Genomic DNA, 21,418 nt, shown 5'->3' with positions numbered 1-21,418 from the left:
CTCAACCACATGCCAGCGAAGCCCAGTCCGGGCATGAAGGATCCGTGAACTAGGCAAGCCACAAGGAGGAATCCAGGAGGCAGAGAGAGCCACAGCCAGTGCTCAGGGTCTTACGGGAAGACTGCTAAAAAGATGGCGCACTCCTTACCTGTTGGTATTGTCCCAACCCCCTGTACAGTTCTGGACATCCTGAACGTGGAAAAGGCTGTGGGGCCAGGTGGCACGCAGCCCGGCTAGCCTTCTGAGAGGTCTTGTCTTGTGTATTTGCAGCTGGCTCAGGAGAGCGCTGTACACTTATGTGGCCCCTTCCTCCTACAAGGAAAGATCTTGTTGTCTTCCGGGTCACGAGTCATACTCCCTTGCAGCCATGCAGGGGATCTTGAACTAATCCCTACGAGCACCACAACACAACACCCAACAGTCGCAGGACCCCTTCCAACTGAGTGACGTGACCTCTGCACTGACAGATGTGGTGGAGGCTCCCCCCACATACCCACCACATGGTCCAGGTCTACCTAGCCCAGATTGGAATTGGATCGGAAATCAGATGGAGCGGAGTGGAGTCGGCAAGGGCAACTTCACCTCACCATACCAAACATGGCTGCAGGCAGAAAGAACATTTGCACTCTTCAGTCTGCCACACGAACTCAAAACAGACAACGGACCCCCTTTTCAAGGAGGAGAGTTCAGAGACTTGCGCACGTCACTGGGAGTGTGTCATCATCGAATTACACCACAATGATCGCAAGCCAATGGGGAAGCCGAGCGTTTTATGCACATGTTGAACAAGATCTTACGTACCGCAGTGGCAGAACAAGCTGACCCAGAGACATCATTGCAACGATTCCTGCGGGAGTATCGCAGTACTCCTCACTGCACTACCCAGAGGTCCCCCTGGTCCCAGATGCTTGCCAGACCCTGGAGGGACACCATCCCTGTAGCTGAAAGCTGGGTCCCGGAACCGAATGAACCAGCGAGCACCCAAACCTGATGGGCTAGGAACAATGATCAGGCCAGTCAACGGTGGAGGGCGGGACCAAGTATCATCGCGCCTGGGAGCTCAGTCTTAATCCGAAACCAACGCACTGGGGGAAAGTTTAGAATGACCTACGAACCAAGGCCCTGGACAGTCCTAAGAGTGAATGGAACGGCCATCACTGCCCAACATGGCCCCGAGTTGGTCACTCGGAATAGCTCTTGGTTCCGGAAAGTCCAGCAGTCAGGCCCGGAGGAAATTGACCCCGGAGATTCAGAAACCAGAGATGCATCGGCCGGAGAAACACCCCCTCTCCACACAGGAGAGCAAAGCCCGGCAGGTCCCCTCCGACCATTGACAACCGTCACTGAGAGAGACGAGAACTTGATCACATCATCATCACGAAGCCCGCAGCCAAGCAATCAATCCAGCCAACGGCGTTACAACCGGAGGCCATACTCTGCTCCAAGTCAGAGGCTTAAAGACTTTATTTGTTAATTAATTGTTCTAATGTTTTGAATACCAACTTGGGAAGGGATGTAATGATCTGAGTCCCCTGATGGCGGGACCAGGAGCCTGGCCCGGAAGGGCTTGCAGACAATGTATCACTCTCTGGCCAGGCGTGGCCAGGGGGCTTATATAAAAGGGCAAGGATCGCGCAAGGTCCTTACGCCCATATCCACTAACTGGTGTGTGTGTCGTTCTGTCCAAACTTGCCACCAGGCCTGGGCGCGTAAAGCAGCCCTGTAACATTGGCCACTACTTGACCTATTAAACAGCGATGAGAAGGATAGTTCTGTGGAGAGGTTAATATTTGCTTTGAACTGACTCCTAAGGAACAGAGTGTAGAGAGGTACTGGAATGATGTTCCAATCTAAGAAAGTGATTTTGATTGCGGAGTGGCAAAAGCCCTTCGGGGAACTCAATGAGTCACTATGTAATGCACCTGGGTTGAAGGCTCTTGACTGTAGTCAGCCCTTCACTGTACAGACTAAAGCCTCAGATAAATGGGTTGAAGTGGTAATTGCTCATCTTGATGACAAAGGTAGAGTGCTTCCAGTGGCCTTTATCAGGTGCAGACTGCCTCATTGGGTAAAGACCTATGTGGCCATTAATAAGGAATGCTTTGAGTTAGTGTGAGCCCTGAGAAGGTTTTAGCCTTTCTTGTTTTATATACGTTTGTGGTCCAGACAGAGCACAAGCCCTTCAAGTGGTTGATGGAAGCGAAAGAGGAGTATTCCAAGTAGGTGAGATGGTGTATTGTGTTACATGGCCTATCTTTCACAGTAGCACACAAAGCTGAAATGAATCATGCAGATGGATTTTCCTTCTGGTTTTGCTGATGCAACAAACTGGCTTCTTCAACGGTGAATCCAGGTTCCTGTTAGTCTGATCTGATTTGATGGCATGGGATGTCCCTTGCAGGTTAAACTAGCACTCACTCCTGCCCTGAATGCTTGTGGAACTAGTATCCTGACTTTTTATTTGACCCTAGCGTCATGCTAATTAAGCGTGTGTGCAGATGATTGGGTCTGACCCTGATAATCTGAAGTTTAGAGCCTCTAGTGTAACTTGGCGGGGAGCAAAAAGCATGCACTCACAGTGGCATAGAACTACTGTCCCTTGTCTGCAGTGAGACACATAAAGTGTTAGTGGCATTGTGTTGTGAATCTTTAGTTTGGCAAGAATGTTTCCCCTTTGTCAGAGAGCATGCAGTCTTCTGACCCCTGTCATGAAAGCTTTCTCTCTTATGTGAACCTCTAGAACCTTGCGCTGACATACCATGTGCATGTCGAGTGCTTGTGTGTGCACTGAATAACCCTTGTATAGTTGTAGGAGTCTGGGTGTTGTTTGGGATTGAGTATGGGAGCCTGTGGTATCCATTTTGCATGATCCTGGATTTTCTTGGGACAAGATAGAGGACGAAGGAAACTTCCCCAGACAGTGGAAGTGTATTGTCTGCATTGTTGTGTCTGGATAGCCTCAAACACTGAAGTGAAGGAGGATGTAGGCAGGTTTTCCCTTAGAAATCTAAGGAATACTTTATTAGACAAAGGCTGCCAATTTGGTCTTCCTGGGCGCTGCCATTTGATTGATGGTAGGGGTGATGGGTGGGACTACTGTTTCTGTTATTCAAGGTACCAAACTTTCTAGCTGCCCTTTTGTCTGCCTCTGCTGCTTCTGAAAGGCTGATAACAGCCAGGTTCAGAGATCTCACACTTCATCACAGCCTTGTTTTGAAAATCCTGCATGGAGACAGCCCCATTACTGCCTTCTCTGAGAACCATCCTTTTGTACATGACATATGTAAGAGAACCAACTCAAACCAGTTCTGAAACCTTAGCCAGTGAATACCCCATTTTATAACAGTTGCAGGTCTTCTTGGCCTAAGAAGTAACCCTGGGGGCAGTTCGCGAAGTAGCGCTACGCAAAGCTACGCGAAGCGCACTTCGCACTACGCGAGCTATGCTTAGCACTACCCTACCTGCGTAGTGCACTGTTCGCGATGATTGCACAGTGCCCGCTGCTTGTCCGCACTGTGCAATCATTTAAAACGGCATCTTGCACAGTGCGAGGTGTCGTTTTCTGCCGCTCGAGTAGATTTTTACTCTAGCGGCAGCTTTCTCCATGCAGACTGGTAGTTTCTCATCGCGAGCATACGCGACCACTCACAATGAGAAACCTGACCTCCCCACGTTGAGAATCTCGCTGGGAGGTTTATGTTCGACGCTCGCAATCGGCAACTTGATGTTGCTGATCGTGTACGAGGAAAAAGTCTCGCCGGGATGTCAATTTGCTTGCTCGCAGTCGAAAACTTGACGTTGAGGACCGCGAGCAAGCAAAAAATGACCGCTGCACTATGCTACACGTGTTTGCACTGTGCTACGTGCAATTTGCGTAGTGCGAAGTAGCGCAAACTTCGCAAACTACGCGAGCGTAGCATAGTGCTTTGCCCAGGCTTCCTAAGAAGGGAGAGTTCCACAGAGTACTCAAAGAGGTGCTGTGTGACCAAGGCTGGTGTTTGCCTTTCAGCTAGTCTCCCAGAGGTGAGGGGACATTACTTGAAGTTTGCATTCCTGCTGATGGTTTTCCTAAAATGCAAGCCAGCTTGTCTACTCGGAAATGGAAAGAGTATGCCTTGCCTTGCAGGAGAAGAGACTGCCCAGAAGGAAAAACTTGTTCCTAGCCTGGGGATTGCCCAGTAAAAGCTGACTACCACCAAGAGGAAAGCCAGGAACAATCTGTAGAGGGAGGAACATCCACAAGTCTATTTGAGTGGTTCCCATGTGAACTGTACCAAGACGTTTACAAGAGTAAGCATCACTGTGTGGACTGGCAATCCACTGTAAGTCAGAGAATGATGCTGTTGCAGCTGACATCAGTGGAAGAGCTTGGGGGACGCAACTGCAGAAGGCACACCATCACAGATGTTTCTGCACAGAAGCTGCAACTGCCATACCTGAGTATCTGTGTGCACATGGCAGAGGATATTGCCACTGCTGAATACGAATGAATATGAATACCTCAGGCCTGCTACACCAACTTCATCTAGCAGTCTCTATTCCCATCTGAGGCCTGGTGTGCGCACCCCCTACCCTCCCCTCAGAAGAAAAACTGCCACTGCAAGGACAAGTACACAAACCACTCCCACTGCACCAATAGAACTGCAATGCCAAGCAGCAAGTAAAAGCGGAGCTTAGTCTGCAACCAGAATGAGAGAATAGAGCACGAAGACAAGTCTTGTTCATGAACTTAAGACTTTTTGCAGGTAAAAGCAAGGAGGGAAAATAAGTTGAACTGAGTAGTGCATTTGAGCAGTGGGACATGTGAAGTAAGTTGTATCTGTGCCTAATCAACACCTGTGCCCCATATAGACATTACATTACTCCTATAGTGGGGAGAAAGAAAATGAGAAGGGGTCTAGTGCCTTAATGAAGATCATAAATGAGATCATAGCCCTGTCATTGAATTCCTATTGAACTAAGTAGCATTTCATTTTGCTGTGAAATCAAAGTACTTTCATTTAGCTTAAAGAAAATTACTTGGCTGGAAAATACAATACTGTGTTGATTGGTTGGATGGTGAATTCTTAGCTTCAGCACCCCTACCTACCTGGGAAGAATGTGCTGCTCAACCTTGTTAGCCTGAGAGCCAAGAGTTGAAAGGGGTGTACTTGGCCCAGTTTGCAGAGACATAGTTGGACTGGCCCCACAACAGCAATGGCAAATGACCTCAATTGTCATGGTTGAGGCCCAGTAGCACATGGCTCCCCTGTATCCCACCAAACAGGATCTGACACATGGAGATTAACCTGAAAGTTCCAGTCAATCTGAGTGTCAATATGAGAATTCGGTTGTGCTTGTCTTCAAGTGGAAAAGTCCCAGAACCCATTCCAAGAGTGCACCACATAATACCCTTGCAACCCTTAACACAACATGTCGACAAAGACTACCTACACCTTGGGGGGAGATATGGCGAGATTCCCTCTGCTGCTCAATATTTAAAAAATGTTCTATAAATTGTTTGTTGTGCCTCTCCATGGAGTGTGATCCAAATGCCCTACGTCACCAAATGATAGATGAACAAAGTGAGAAACACACACAGACAAGCACTACTGTCCTACATCACAGCGCCTGGAATCGCATGCCACATTGTTTTCGACCCCACTGCGGGAACGAGTGTCTGAATCCCAACATGGAAAACCACAGACAGGAGGATGACGTACGGATGAGCACAACAAAGGAGGGGCTTGAGTTTTTTTTTAGTTCTGCCGTAAAGCAGCCGAAGGATAACAAATGCCACAACTTTCAAAGGTTTTTCACCTTTGCCAGCGTGTGTAGGCAAAAGTCCAGGCAAAAAAGTATTTAGGGTGCTTTTTCTTAAATAAATAATGTTTGCATTATAATTTCCTTGCAAACAGTATGCTGTGTACATGTTTATCTCCTGTGAAACCTGTTTTTTAAACGTCAGCAACCCTGAAAAATGTATCCCAAGTCCCTCACTCACTTCCTGTTCCTCTCAATGCTATTTCCATTTGACTGTTAAATTAATTTTGTCCGTAAGTGCATTTTACTGTATCTCTCCCACATAGCTACCAAGGGCCATATGTATGAACACATTTTCCCATAGACACAGAATTAGAAAAACCCTTTGATACATCTGGCCCAAGATCCCAAGTGGATATTCTAAAAATCTCGATATGGATCTGGCCCTTGCAGGTGTGTAGGTATCAATAGTGCAGCAGAGGCTATGGCCTCAGGGCCCAGCGGCATTAGGAGTCTACTGAGCTTCAATTATGGATGTAGCATAATACCCAACCAGTATATAAGGGCAATTGTTTCTTGCTTGCATACATGCCTTGCTATACCACTGGGCCCCTCCTGCGCCAACTTGTACAATTCTATACCAGAGCTATGGAGTGGATAATAACCTGATTGCTCCTTGTTATTGAACCATCAGGATTTCATTAAAGAAATCAGTGCATGCTAGGCGTTGTAGTTTGGGTTCACTTAAAATAAACTGATTCTAATAACAAACCTGAAAACAATGACTCTTTAAAAATAATGGCCTGGTCTGCAAGTGGTGTTTGTTGATCTCTATAGGTAGCTTGGGGGAGGAGGATAATGGGAAATAGAGTAAAGTCACATGTGATATAGATTACTGAAAAGTCAGACTTGCAGAATATCTCAATTTGGTCAGAAATGCAATAGCTCCAAAATATAGATTGGGGTAACACATGCTGGAATTAGAAACTTCCCAGCACAGAAAAGCTACAGAGGACATAATTTGTCACCAGTGAGTCCTTTGAGGGTGCCTTGAAAGTCAGATACATTTACATTAGTCAGATTACTGCAAGTTTATTGCACCCTGAGTATTTAAGGACTTGATACCTGGGATAAAGTACCTGATGATGTACATTATAACGATATTGCAAATCACCAAGGAGTTCCAGGACCATATAGAGGAATGAGGCCAAAGGCTGAGTTCCTTTTTAAGATTATGGAACTCTGAGGTGACTAGCAATAGCTTTATTATGTAGGGCAGTGGTATATTCCTTTGAATACTTGATCACTCCATCACAATTCCCACAAACCACTTAAATCCTTGGTGCATGGCTCATTCATATCAAAATAGAGGAGAATGTTTGTAAACATGAAGAATAAAAAGAAAATATCTAGCCGGGTCTGGTGGCTCAGTGGACTAATGCTTCGGGCCTGTGTTTGACCTCATGGTCACAGGTTCAAATCCTGGCAGGTCCACTCAACCTTTCATCCATCTGAGGTCAATAAAATGAGTACCATTGAGTTGGGTAACAACAAACAGCTGTTATTCAGTGCCAAGATACCGGTAGTGGTGAACATGCGCTTTACAAATCCACCTATGTTAGCACAACATTTATACATCAAAAAAGCTGTTAGATATTTGTTGTAAACAATTTAATACACGTTATTTTTTTAGAAGACACAGTGAAAAACATGCAGAAAGATTTTATATTTTTATAAGTACCCAAGGAGACCAAAAATAAACATGTTGCAATAACAATTGTAAGTGGGGCCTGACCTGTCTCTTTCCCCTTGACTGCTGGCTCTGGTAGTAGGCATTGTGACTAAGCAACACAAAAAGTTGCAATACAAAAAGTTGATGGTCGGAATGTTGAACATTGTCAAACATTCACGCCCAGTGACAGATCTGGGTTTAATCCATCACCGTTCTTTAGCCCACTCTGCCACCCCAGTTCAGACATAGCCATATGCAAATCAGTCTTGACCCTGTGCCTCATGGGAACAGTCCAGACTGAACTGCCAGGCCATGTCTTCCCTGGACAGGAGTCAAGCATCCTAGGACCGGTTTCGGGCTTTCATCCCTCATCAGCCAGGATAGCTTGACTCCAGTGGCGTAGTGAGCACGGGACCCATGTCTGGGCATGAAAGCCCGAAACCGGTCCTAGGATGCTTGATTCCTGTCCAGGGAAGACAAAGCCTGGCAGTTCGGTCAGGGCTGATTTGCATATGGCTATGTCTCAACTGGGGTGGCCTGGTGAGCAAAATAACGATGGATTAAACCCAGATCTGTGACTGGAGGTGAATGTTTGACAATGTTCAACATTCCGTCCATCATCTTTTTGTGTTGCAGAAGGCATTGTGACGACAGAACTCAATAGTGGTGTTATTACAGTTGAGTTCTGACGTGATTTCTTTATAATCGGCGACTAGGTGCGTTACAAGTTGCCGATTATAAAGACATTAGAGACAGGTTTTTACATAGGGATTGCAGAATCCTTAGTGCCAGGGCCAGGCTGACTACCGGCGTTTTGGAATTCTGCCGAGCTGGGGGCTGATTTTGCTGTGGTGGGGGCTGATTTTGTTCATGGAGACCTGCGTGTACATCGAAATAATTAAAGCAAAACGAATTTCGTTCAGTACACGCAGGTCCCCATCAAAGAAATCAGCCCCCAGCTCAGCAGCATTCCAAAACGCCCTGTAGCCAGTCCGGCCCTGCTTCATGCATGTAAAAACAGTTCAGGTAAACACCAGCTCAAAGCATTGATAAGCACGTTTAGCAGTCAAGAAATTGTAAATTATTGTGAAAGGCTCAATGGCAAGGCTGGAACAGGGAACCCAAAAACGTTTTGTAAGTTCTGTTATCACGTGTTGTGTTAGAGAAGGATGAACTGATGGGGGGCTCATATGGAAGGGGCTTAAGGGAGTTGCATGTGTTTTCTAGAGGTTAAATTGCAGGCAATGAAACCAGTAGCCCTGCATTCTAATCCCAGCTTCCCCCACTGGACAACTTTATCTGGTTCTTGGAAATCTCTGTGTTTTTAGTCTCCCAAATGTACCTAGCAAAATTTGGAGCCCATTAAAACACAGTAAATACCAATATTAATCTCTACAAAAAAAATGTGAGCTTACCCCTACTTACGGTAGTGACCTTGAAAAAGGTAGGATAAGGGTAGGACCAGAGTCCCCAGGGCCTTCCGACTAGACAGAAAAACTTTAGATGATTTGGCATCCAAAACTGGAAATAAAGCATCAGAATTGGCCATCTGAACTCAACACTGCAGATGTTGCATCCGCGACTGGACAGAGTGCACCATATATGCCTTCTAGTACACAATAAAGCGTGCTAGAAGTGACCACTAGAAAGTCACTCTACTCAAAAAGTGGCTTCCAGAAATGGACACAGAGCTCTAAAATTGCCTATAAAACTGGACAGAATACTCCAGATGAGGCCGCAAGAAATAGGCACAAAACCCTGTGGCACAGTCTTAGAAGTGGAAATAATACTCCAGTTGAGACCTCACCTGGGTTATGAACATTGGTAACAGAATCTTCCCTGTGTAAGCCTCTCCTTGTTCACCCATACACCACTCTTCTCTCTATACAGCTATGTCACATTACTTAGACACTATGGCATAAGCCAACATGACATCCACAGCCTCTCTCACCTTATTGCTGCCCTTTCACATTTTACAATCTGTCTTGTGCGAAACTTTGCATGTGGCTGCATTAATCCGCAAGCGCTACCATGTCGAGCGCCTTCTCTGCTTTTCTAAATCACACTATCAAGCGTTGCCCTAACAAGGGAAAGAAGGACATGTTTTCTATAAACCCTCATTTCGACCTAGGTTAACCTCCCATGCACCTCATATCACACCGATGGTTATCACACTTATTTAGAGAACAGCCAGCTATTAATGTAGGGCTGGTGCTATTGTATGGCCACCAAAGACAGAGGCCTTATGACGACAACACAAGAGGCCATAAGAGGGTGCCAGATTGTAACAAATGGCCTCAAATGGTCTTCTTACTAAGGAGAAAGATGTTCTGAAATGCAAAACAACCTTTTACCCCGGCTCCAAAAATTCTTGCATTTTTTTAAAGTAATTTATTGTAAAACATGTCTGTTCCTACATGTGTGATGTTATGGGCCAGGGCATGGCTAATCATGTGCTCTTGGAAGATCCACAATTTAGCTGGAAGAAGAGCAAAGTTTTATTTCTTTAGTGAAGGTACTCATGTATTGTAGTAAAGTACAGTGTAACCAAAAATACAGGTGGGTATTTTTTGGGTGAAGTTCGAATAGATTTTTTTAGGACCCCTGATGATGACCTTTGATAGTGCTTAGGTCTAAAAGGTTGTATATAGATGCAGGATCCTTATATACATTGAGCTCTTGACGGCTGACTTCGGGTCACCCTTGCACCACGAATCGAATGGAATTTCATGACCACAACCAGTTCCAAAGTCCTCTTTTTGAGCTTTGGGGACAGCTATACCTCTAACTGGAGATTAGCCTGCAGTACCGTACCAAAGGGGTGCTGGAATTCTTACACCATGACTAGTAAGAGCCAGATTACCAGTCCTGATGATCCACAGGGTCTCTTGACCTCATACGAGAGGTGCCAGGTAACACTAATTCATTTCTTCCTTCTTCTTTCTCTAACGTTATCATCTCCCATTGTATTTCTTCTCTCACTTTCTTCCGTCCCCTTTTATTGTTCCTCAATACTTTATCTATTTTCCATTCTTTTGTTTTATTCTTTCTTTCCGTCTCTTACTAGGCCTTCTCTTTTTCTCATCTTTCTTTGTTCTTCCTACGTTTCTTTTTCCTGTCCCATTTTCTTTTGTCTGCCCTTATTGCTTATCCCTCAACCCCTTTTTCCTTTCTTCACCTTTTCTGATTTTTTTAAATTTTCCTTTCTTTTTCTTTATGCTTCTTTACCCTTTCTCTTTTGTTCATTCTCGTTCCTTCTTTCTCTTTTATCCTTCTTTCCTTTAATTCTTTGTTCCTTCATTTTTGCTCACATTCTTCTTTCCTTTGTAGTAATTCCATTATATTTCTTTCTTTCTCTTTCCTTTGTTATTTTTTTCTATAATTTCACACTCACACTCTATTTTCTCACTCTAACCCTTTTGTTCAATCTTTTGTCGTTTTATGGCATTGTACTTGGCTCCTCTGATAGCACTCTGACTCAATCTCACGACTTTGCAAATATATTTTCTAACTTTGTTAAATAAAAGCTTATGTGGCAGACATAAAAGGACCAAAAACCAAGAAGCGCTGTGTGAGAGTAGCTCTAGGCCCATGAGGCCCAGCAGCAATGCCCCCTACCCTACCTTTGACAAATCTGGGGTTCGTGTTGCCTTTTGGAAAAGGGTTAATTAGACTTTTATCCCTCGGAGACTGACCTTAGGCAAAGGGACTCTGGGTGCCAAAAGCACGAAAGCAACTAGCAAGCATATCCGTCAGCAAAGCACACATGCAGCCTCGCCTTTGACATTCCTAGGTAAACAATACACCTTTGTGTAATAGGAAAAAAACTGTCAACTGATGAAGAACAATGTCAGTTATCTAAGCAGGATATTGTTATGGTAATACTTGACAATCGTTATTGTTTGCTATAATGTATGCTTTTTATTCCCCCTTTAAGTGTTTTCTTTCCATATTTCCTAGTTGACGACAAGACTCCTGAAGCACAAGGTTCTCAAGCAACAGTGTTTTTTAACATTGTATCTGTTTTACACAAAGTGGTTTACTCTAAGACGTTGACAGGCACATTGTATCTGTTTTACACAAAGTGGTTTACTCTAAGACGTTGACAGGCACATTGTATCTGTTTTACACAAAGTGGTTTACTCTCAGACGTTGACAGGCACATTGTATCTGTTTTACACAAAGTGGTTTACTCTCAGACGTTGACAGGCACATTGTATCTGTTTTACACAAAGTGGTTTACTCTCAGACGTTGACAGGCACATTGTATCTGTTTTACACAAAGTGGTTTACTCTAAGACGTTGACAGGCACATTGTATCTGTTTTACACAAAGTGGTTTACTCTCAGACGTTGACAGGCACATTGTATCTGTTTTACACAAAGTGGTTTACTCTCAGACGTTGACAGGCACATTGCATCTGTTTTACACAAAGTGGTTTACTCTCAGACGTTGACAGGCACATTGCATCTGTTTTACACAAAGTGGTTTACTCTCAGACGTTGACAGGCACATTGTATCTGTTTTACGCAAAGTGGTTTACTCTCAGACGTTGACAGGCACATTGTATCTGTTTTATGCAAAGTGGTTTACTCTCAGACGTTGACAGGCACATTGTATCTGTTTTACGCAAAGTGGTTTATTCTCAGACGTTGACAGGCACATTGTATCTGTTTTACACAAAGTGGTTTACTCTCAGACATTGACAGGCACATTGTATCTGTTTTACACAAAGTGGTTTACTCTCAGACATTGACAGGCACATTGTATCTGTTTTACACAAAGTTGTTTACTCTCAGACATTGACAGGCACATTGTATCTGTTTTACGCAAAGTGGTTTACTCTCAGACGTTGACAGGCACATTGTATCTGTTTTATGCAAAGTGGTTTACTCTCAGACGTTGACAGGCACATTGTATCTGTTTTACACAGAGTGGTTTACTCTCAGACGTTGACAGGCACATTGTATCTGTTTTACACAGAGTGGTTTACTCTCAGACGTTGACAGGCACATTGTATCTGTTTTACACAAAGTGCTTTACTCTCAGATGTTGGCAGGCACATTGTATCTGTTTGGTTTACTCTCAGATGTTGACAGGCTTTGTCAGTTATTGGTAAATACTTTTTTTAATGGCTTTTGATGAATGATATTTGAAAAATAGTCCAACTGGCCAGTCCTTGATTTGCGTCTTACTCCACCACTTTTCTGAGATAGCAGCCTCTTTGGGTCCACCAACTAGGCTCCAAAATCTGGAGTTTTGGCTGCACCAACCTCATGGCATTTAAAGAAACAGATCACAGACAAGTCAACTCTGGTTTAACAGAATCGTGTTGCTATACTCATAAATCTGGTCTTGGATCCTAAACGTCTTGTTATGCCACTTCAGGGAAAATCGATCATTTGACCCACATTAGTGACTCCAAGGGTCATCATCTGCCCAGACATAAGTTATTACTGCCTCTGTGATGGAAATGTTGAAAGGCACAAAAGGAGATCCTAAGTGTTGACAACCAAATTGTCATCACTGGGAGGTGCAGAAGCACAAATAAGCAATTGGCATGTAATGACAGCCAAGAACCAATGAATGGAGCATCTAAGTCGCTTAACATTTAGTCAGGGAAGACTGCGAATTGGAAGTCAACAGATTTCCGCTTGCAGATCTAGTGTTAACCCTAGCTGGTGTCACTGAAGTCACGTCACTAAAATCTTTGGGGTTGAATAACTTACTATCGATTTACTAACATTTCCAAATATATGAATCCCGCAAAATGTACTAATTTCTTCGTTCTGGGTGGTGGCACGAATATAGTTATTTACCCTGTTTAGCTGCCTTTCTGAACTGCAAAGCCAGTTCAGTAAGGCAAGTAGCCTTCAGGCGATAGAAATTTTCTAAACAATGCAACCAGTTCGGAATGGTTGCTAGGCGGAAAATACATTTTTCCAAATCTTCAGAGCGATTGTGCCAATCTGATTGACTGCTGTGTGACTAATCGGTTTGGTCAGTCTGCTAGCTCCTGAGTAGCCATTTACATCTGGAAAATCCGGCTATTTTCTTGAGCGGTCTTTGCAATCCAGGAATTCCATGCGGTGTCCTTCATGGGGCAGTTGCCATGTAACCTACATAACCTGCGTCACTCATCCGTGATCCACCTCTGTTCCCAGACATCATAGTCGCCAATGCGGAATGCACATGCTGGGTGACATCAGGGCACTTCCAGGGCTTCACAAAGAGGAGTAGAGGTAGCTGCTTTCACCTACCCCTTAAAAGTGTCATCACACATCCCTTTAGCTCACCGTGACATCACTGAAGATACGACTAGTGAACCTTGGGACTGAAAACTTCATAAAAGTGGCCTCACACTGACTGTCGCCTGAAAGAGTCACAGGATTGTTAAAAATAATTCTCCAGTATATGTAAAAATACATTTCATGAAACAGATAAGAGGCGGACACAGGGGGTGGAAGAAGGCACATGGGTGATAGCATCAACCCCTCCAGGCCACTCAAGGATGGTTTTGCTTCTGGTACTGTGCCTCAACATTCCTGGCCACCAGTTCCTGACTGGCTCCCGCGGGAGAGAGATAGGCCACACAAGAGCCTACACCTCCGATAATGAGGGTACTGGAAACCAAGGCGATGCCTCTTCTCAAAGCATGCCTTCTCTGTCTCTCAGAAGTATTAGGTTGCTATGGAAACCAAGAGACTAGCAACGGCAATCCCTGAGGACCCCCACGTGACGTCCCTGGTTATGGCTCGTTTAGAGACCTGGGCTTCAGTTCTTTTTGCCAAGCCCACCTGTGCGTGATGAGTTAACTTCTAGATCCGATTCACAAATCTATCTGCACACATAAGTTCAATGCAGATACAACAATAGACTGATTTACATTCACATCACTTCTGCCATTCACAAAACGTGAATTTATTTTTGTTGATAAATTTGCTCACTCATAGTATTACAACTATAAGGAGCATGTGAGTAAGTCTTCTCTCAGGTGTAGGGAGCGAGTCTCCTAAAGTGGGAAGCCATGGAAAGTATTTAAACGTGCATTACAGAGTAGCACGAGCAATCATAAAAGCAGAACTTTTTACATATGTTCATAGTCCTAGAAAAGGTGTGATGATTGCTATTTCCTAAGGGTGCTCCTTGAATTCTTTGAGAATTCCGAAAAAATCTACAGGAAGTAGATTTAAAATATATTTGCTAATTAGAAACTTAGTTGAGACCCACTTCTCCAAATAACAAAATATTATCTAAAAATTACTACCTAACATGGTGAATGTATGAAAAATATGGGTATATTTCTAAAGGAAGTCTAGAAAAAAATATTACATTTTATTTTTGTGTGTTTTAGTGTGGAATTCACAAAGCACAGTTGATCTCCCAGAGGGACAAGATCAGTGCGGGAATAAAAGCAAAATGTCGCTAAAGTTGAGGGCTGAAAAGCTTCGTTTTGGAACGGACTGCAAAATATATATTGTATTATAATATTTTTATAATGATGCTTTACTTACCCCTTATGCGGCCCTAAAGCGCATTCTGAATGGTCGAAAAAGTGGCTACTCGGTTTGCTGTGCGTGGCAGAGTGTGGGTTTAATAGTATAGGCCATGAGCTCTCATTATGAGCCGCGTGGCTAATTGCAACATGCCTGATAACTGCTGTTACTGCAGATATGTATCGCAAGTATGAATTTTGTGCCAAATATGAGCCAGGCAGCCCTGCTGACATTTAGCAGGGGACAATGGTCAGTCCGACTTTGTGAAGTTCAGGAGGTGTGGAAATATGGAACTTCGTGAAGCTTTTATTAAGCTTTATCGTCGATAAACAAAATAAAAATCTTTCACAACCTTACCAGGAGATGTAGGCGTAGTGGTGGGCAGTCCAGTATTTAGGTGGCACTTAAAAAAGCCACCTCTCACAAATTCTGTTTCAGTGAAATTTAGGCAAAAAACATGCAGCGCCTAGGTACTTTCATAGGTGTTCAGCCGCGCTCTACAAATTCACATAACATAACATATCATATGAAAGACGCAAAGACTGAAGAGGTTGATAAGCTCTAAAATAGGCTCAGGGAAATTTCAATTACACCATTTTCTGATATTTCCTCCAACGGTTTCTACGCCATTAATACCACACGGCATAGTTGGAGTTCATTCCAGTAAAAATCCCATGGTAAGAGCACTGGAACAATACCAACGTACAGAACTCCAGTGGCTTTTGTTTGCAACATTTATGATTTTTGTACTATTTATTAGCTCAAAGTGTTTCCGCCTGCATATAAAATTTACACTAGCTTGCATTTCATACTGCAATAAAGAACACTTCCAGTCATATTGTTTGATTGCTTTCAATAAATAAAAGTCTTAAACAAATAATAATCTTTTTCAGGGATTACTCAACTCTAATGCCCCAGCATTCCTATGAAAAGATTGTGATAAACCCAATAATATTCTTAAATGCATTTATAAACAAAGTGTTTAGGTCCCTCATAAAAACGTTTATACATTTAAAAATATATATTCAGGACTGGAGTGCTTCTTAATTTCTCACAATAGCATATACATAGTCGACATTGACCGCCAAATGTTTCTAAGAGGGTTTTATTTTGAACAAATGGCAAAAATGTCGGGGACTACTGTGGAAATGAGTGATTTTTAAGTCAAAAAAATACTTTTGCATTTAGCTATAGTTATTCATGTTTAGATTGATGAGGTACCAGCAACTTCTCCAACAATAACGTTTTACAAAAAAAACAAGATTAAGTTCTGGCTCAAGAAATCTGATTTAACCTTGCAGGCACCCCATTAACTCCAGCTTAAGCCGACCAAAAGAATCCAACCGGATAGTGGATTCACTGACTGCCTTTGGGTCTATGAGTGGAATTCAACACCACTATATCTGGCTGTCCACACCCCTGTCCTGAAGAAGACCCGTTGTGACGTTGGTTCATTAACGCACATTCCTGGGTTGAAATATCAACCCCTCCTCGCAATCTATACCCTACGTTCTCCACCTTCTAATAAAGAAAAAGGACTCAGATTTTGGGACGGAAGTTAATTGATTCATACATCTTATACATTGTTTTTAAATGCTCGCACTGTATATATTGTATTCACTTTAGTTTACTACCTTGTCACTTTAAGATCACTTATTCACTAATGAGTCATGTATTTGCCTTTTAATTATGAACGTGTTTTTGTGATAGCCTTGCATATACAAAAAAGAAAAAATTATAATATAATATATTATACAAACCCTGAAAATAACTCACTGGGTGTGTTTTGTGTTACCTATTTATGATGAAATGCTAAGATATTGATCACCCGACAGAAACGTTTGTAGTATCAATTGAAACACTGGCATGCAACCAACAAAAAGACAGCATGCACTAGGAGCAAAAAAGACAAGTGAGATGCTAGAGTCTAACATATTGCCCAGTGTTTTAGACACCAAAAACTAGATTTTGAAAAGCTCTGCCTTTTCATTAAAATTAAAACTTTGATTCTATCATATTTTTTTTGCTTGTAAATTATCTAACATATTTCATAATTTGTGCTTTTGTTTTTGTATGCTTTTTTTCTGCATGTTTGAGTATAGTTTTGATGTTCAAGTTATAGAAGTAGCTTAAGCTGAGGTCCCCGGCTTCCGTTAGTGATTCAGTGGAGGTCTATAGAATTCAAAAGGTTAAGAACCACTACCCTATTTAGTTGGACCCCATAGTTGGTGACCCTGTTAAAAAACTCTTGCACCCTACAGAGTGGCGATGGGCACTGTTTGGTGACCATTTGACCAGGCTACATCTTTTGAAGTGACAGGAACACAAGGAGGAGAACCAAGAACACATCCTAGAAATGGGGAAGAAGACTAGAAATAAGAGCAACAGGGAGGGTTGCAGGAATGCAGAAGTTGACTCAAGTACTGGAGTACAGAAACAGAGAAGAGAACTAGTAAAATGAGGTGCAACAGTGAAGTGAAATGAGCTAAGAAACGGGTAAGATAACCAGGATAAGAGCAACACAGGAATACTGAAGCAAGGGAAAAGATTTAGTAATACGAGCATCTGATATAAAAGGTAATTATGAAACAGGAAGGAAAAGCAGGGTTAAGAGTGGCAGAGGTAGCAGATAACAGGAAATAGGAGAAGCTGGAATTAATGTAGCAGGGGAGGCATATAACAGAAAATGGAAGCAGAAGGAATATGAGTGACAAGGGTAGCATATAACAGGAAGGAAAAGCAGGGATAAGAGTGGCAGAGGTTGCATATAACAGGAAGTAGGAGAAGCAGGCATAAGAGTGTCATAGGTAGGATATGACAGGAAGGAGAAGCAGGGATCCAACTTGCAGAGGTGGCATATAACAGAACATAGGAGAAGCTTGATTAAGAGTGGCAGAGCCAGCATCTAACAGGAAATAGGAGAAGCAGGAATAAGATTAGCAGGGGAGTCATAACAGGAAACAGGAGAAGCAGGAATAAGACTAGCGGGGGTATATAACAGGAAAGAGGAGAAGCAGGAATCAGAGTGGCAGAGGTAGCATATAACAGGAGATTGTAGAGACATGAATAACAGTGGCAAAGGAGGCATATAACAGGAGAAAGCTGGAATAAGAGTAGCAGGAAAGGCATATAACAGGAAACAGAGAAGCAGGGATAAGATTGGAAGACATAGCATATAATAGGAAGGAGAATCAGGAATAAGAGTGGCAGGGGAGGCATATAACAAGAAATAAAAGAAGCAGGGATAAAAGTGGCAGAGAAGGCATACAACCGGAAGGAGAAGCCGGGATAAGAGTGACAGAGGTAGCATAAAACAGAGCATTGCACTGAAGTATACAAAAATGATGGAAGGTAGCTTGAATTAAAATTAATCTCAAGCCACTGGTAATTACTCTGAGCCGCATCCCAGAAACATAAGGCACTTCAAGGGGGTCTGCTCGCGCTAGTGGTGTATGACGCCCAGGATACTGACCAGACACATTCAACCTGTGTTCTCTATCTGTACACACAAGGTTGGATGCAACTTTTTCCTGGTGTAATTCTATTAATTTCTTATACAAAAATGTACTCAACTCTGCCTCAAATTGTAAAGCCCTCTGATATCCTTCGGGATCAAGTTCGCGCTATATAAAACTTTATAAATAAATAAATAAAAATAAAATAAGAGTGGCAGGGGATGCATATAACAGGAAACAGAGACGCAGGGATAAGAGGTGGAAGAGGTAGCATATCACAAGAAATAGGTGTAGCAGGAATAAGTGGCAGGGGAGGCATATAACATGAAACAGGAGAAGCAGCAATAAGCACTGCTAAATGAGGAGAGGTGTGGTGCAGCGGCCAGGGCAGCTGACTTCGGAGCACAGGCTCACGGTTCGATTCCTGGCTCTGGCTGCAGCTAAGCTCAGCACTCTGTGACTCTAGGCAATAGCTTACTTAATTTCTACGACGGCCCCCAGCGCCTTGAGACCCATAAGGGTGAATAGTTTGTGCTTTACAAATACAGATTTTTTTACTAGGAATATAGCATGAAATGCATGGAAAATCTGAAATATGCGTGAGGGTTGGGGGGATACAATGGGTCACAGAGAGAAAAGAGAGGAAACAGACCTAGGAAACAGGAAGGAGAACCACGATTAGGATCCCCAGAGCGAGAAAACCAGCATCGAAGCAAGCAATTATATTGATAATTAGAGCAGTCGAGAAGAAGAGAAAATAGAACTAGTAGCAACAGCGAAGGTCTAGAGCCAGGAATCAGGGAGGAGAACCGGCAAAAGGAGCAACAGATAAAGTTGACAGATGCCTCCATGTAATTTGGGATGCTGTAGTCCATGTCTAGTTTTTCCTTCTTACATTTTTGCGGTCTACAACTTTAGAACAATTGGTTCATTTGAGGACAACCAGTACTGCAATGCCTACGGTCTACTGGGTCAATAAATGAAAGCAAGGGACTGGAGCACAGTGTCACTGATGGAATGGAGAGTTAACTGGCAATCACTGCAACAGGGTGAAGACGACACAGGAAGCAGGGAGGAAAATCAGCAATTTGAAAGACTAATGGAGGGTTGAAAAAAGCACAGAAGATGAGTGCAAACCAGAGTTAAGAGGAACAGAGAGCAAACATGTGATACATTCAAGAATCAGGGAGATTATCCAACATAACACTCTGTGCTTGGACCCCAACCTGAATATGTCTGTAAGCCCGGCAGAAGCACCTTACACTCCATTGAATACTACAGAGAGTACACAGCAGCTGGGCTCCCGAGCCACAGCCGTATGCGCACAGCAGGTTAAAGCCAATGAGACCCCTTGACTCTCTTCACGGTTACCCTATAAAAAGTGTTATGCCTTGAATAGGCCATAGCCCACTCACCACTGCTGTGGGGCTCCATCCTGGCTGTAAGAGACTCCCCCATTCCACCTCGTCCTGGTGCGATGACCCACAATAGTGTTTAATAAACAGGAGGGGTCCTGACAGTCCGACCCACCCATCCAAGGCCCGCGTCCTGACAATGACAGATAGCCCAGCCTCCTGACTCATAACTGTCGATTAGTCTGGGGAAGAGACGCGCAGCACGGGGGGCGGAACGGATCCTGCGGTTGAGCAAGCGTACTAGTTCCTTGTTGAAAGAATCTTTTTTTTTGGTTCTTGACGAGACGGTGAGCAGGCCTCTGTACTTCCTGTTTCCGTGGACAGCTGAGCTGTGGGTTTTTTAATAGAACAAAGGGCTGTAGCCACCCCAGCTAAGGATTTGTGAATGTCCACGTGCAGGTGGAAGGGGTGACTTGCTCTCACGAACATGCACCCGGCATCCACCACTCCCACCTGGAGGATACCCAGAGGGGTATAGTCTACAAACCCTGTAACATCTGGATTTGCTGAGACTCAGCTTTGCTATTATGAGTCCTGCAATGTCTGTGTCAACTGGAAGATAGATATACTGCCCGGAAGATCTATGTAAAGTGGAAGATAGCTCAGCAGTCTGCAGGCTGTGTGACATGGGAGATAGTTCAGTTTTCTGCAGGCTGAGTTTGTCAGATCTGTGTGACCTTGGACATAGTCTAAGTCTGCGAGAACTGTGACATCTGAGATATAGCTCGGCTGTCTGTGCTAGTGAGATCAGTGTGACCTGGGCAATAGCTCCTCGTCTGAACTTGCCAGATCTTTCCATGATAAGAGATAGTTATGTTTCCCAAGGCTGTGTGGCCTATATACCCTTGAAGTCGCTCTGCAGTTTCAGCTTTGGATGCCTGCACAAGGTGAGAGACAGCTCTGTCATGTGCAGGCTGATCCTGTACATCAGTGTGTAACCTGGGAGGTAACCCGTCAGGCTGAGACCTTAGTCTGTGTAACAGAAGAATACCTCTGAAAGTCTGATCTCTAAGCTTGGCTGCTTGCGGTGATGTGCTAACCTGAAGGATAAAGATGCCAGTCTAAAGGCCGAGCTTGGGGGATATTTGTGCCTTGAGTTGAGGAAAAGCTCTGCTGTCTGGTACCTCAACCTGTGACACCTGTGTAAGACAACCAATAGCAGTTTCAGTTTCAGTTTATAAACTTTATTTCGGTTTGTTAAAAAAACCACAAAAGTTAAACAACATATACAGAATGGACAAGTGACAATAACACATGTTATGTATAACAAAAAAGCTTGATGTACGAATGACACCCCGGAAACGACAAGTAAATCATTAAATAAATAGAAGTTTAAAAAACTTTGAAAAGCAGGTCCATGATTTAAAAGCTTACAAATAGATATAGGCTCTTTTTTTTAAAAATATGTGCTGATTAAGCCACATATCAGAAAAATTCATAAACGATAGAAATTTACAGAGTGGGAAGAAATCAATAACATAAGCGGTTACATAATTCTCGCATTGTTCCATCTAATCACCCACACCCAACCCAAGAACTTAGCGGTTGCAAACAATAGCTCCATTGTCTTGGGTCTGA

At 43.4% G+C, this 21,418-nt stretch overlaps 1 protein-coding gene across 5 annotated transcripts in view; it reads right to left on the bottom strand.

Moving 5' to 3' along the window:
- The window catches only part of CYTH4 (cytohesin 4), a 230,443-nt gene extending 210,419 nt beyond the window's left edge, over positions 1–20,024 (bottom strand). For 2 of the 5 annotated variants that reach the window (XM_078683954.1, XM_078683974.1), the window contains exon 1: positions 19,841–19,951. Coding sequence is in view for 2 of the 5 variants with exons in the window: in XM_078683948.1 (XP_078540074.1) it covers positions 19,841–19,883 (43 nt within the window). In the remaining 3 variants the exon portion in view is untranslated. Of the gene's footprint in view, positions 1–19,840 lie in introns of all 5 variants that reach the window. The other 3 variants (XM_078683948.1, XM_078683968.1, XM_078683961.1) reach the window with 3 other exon arrangements.
- Positions 20,025–21,418: the final 1,394 nt, after the last annotated feature.

This window comes from Lissotriton helveticus, chromosome 1_1 (genome assembly GCF_964261635.1).
Source record: "Lissotriton helveticus chromosome 1_1, aLisHel1.1, whole genome shotgun sequence".
Taxonomy (NCBI): domain Eukaryota; kingdom Metazoa; phylum Chordata; class Amphibia; order Caudata; family Salamandridae; genus Lissotriton; species Lissotriton helveticus.
The sequence above is the reverse complement of the archived record's forward strand: the minus strand, read 5'-3'. Positions and strand labels throughout refer to the sequence as shown.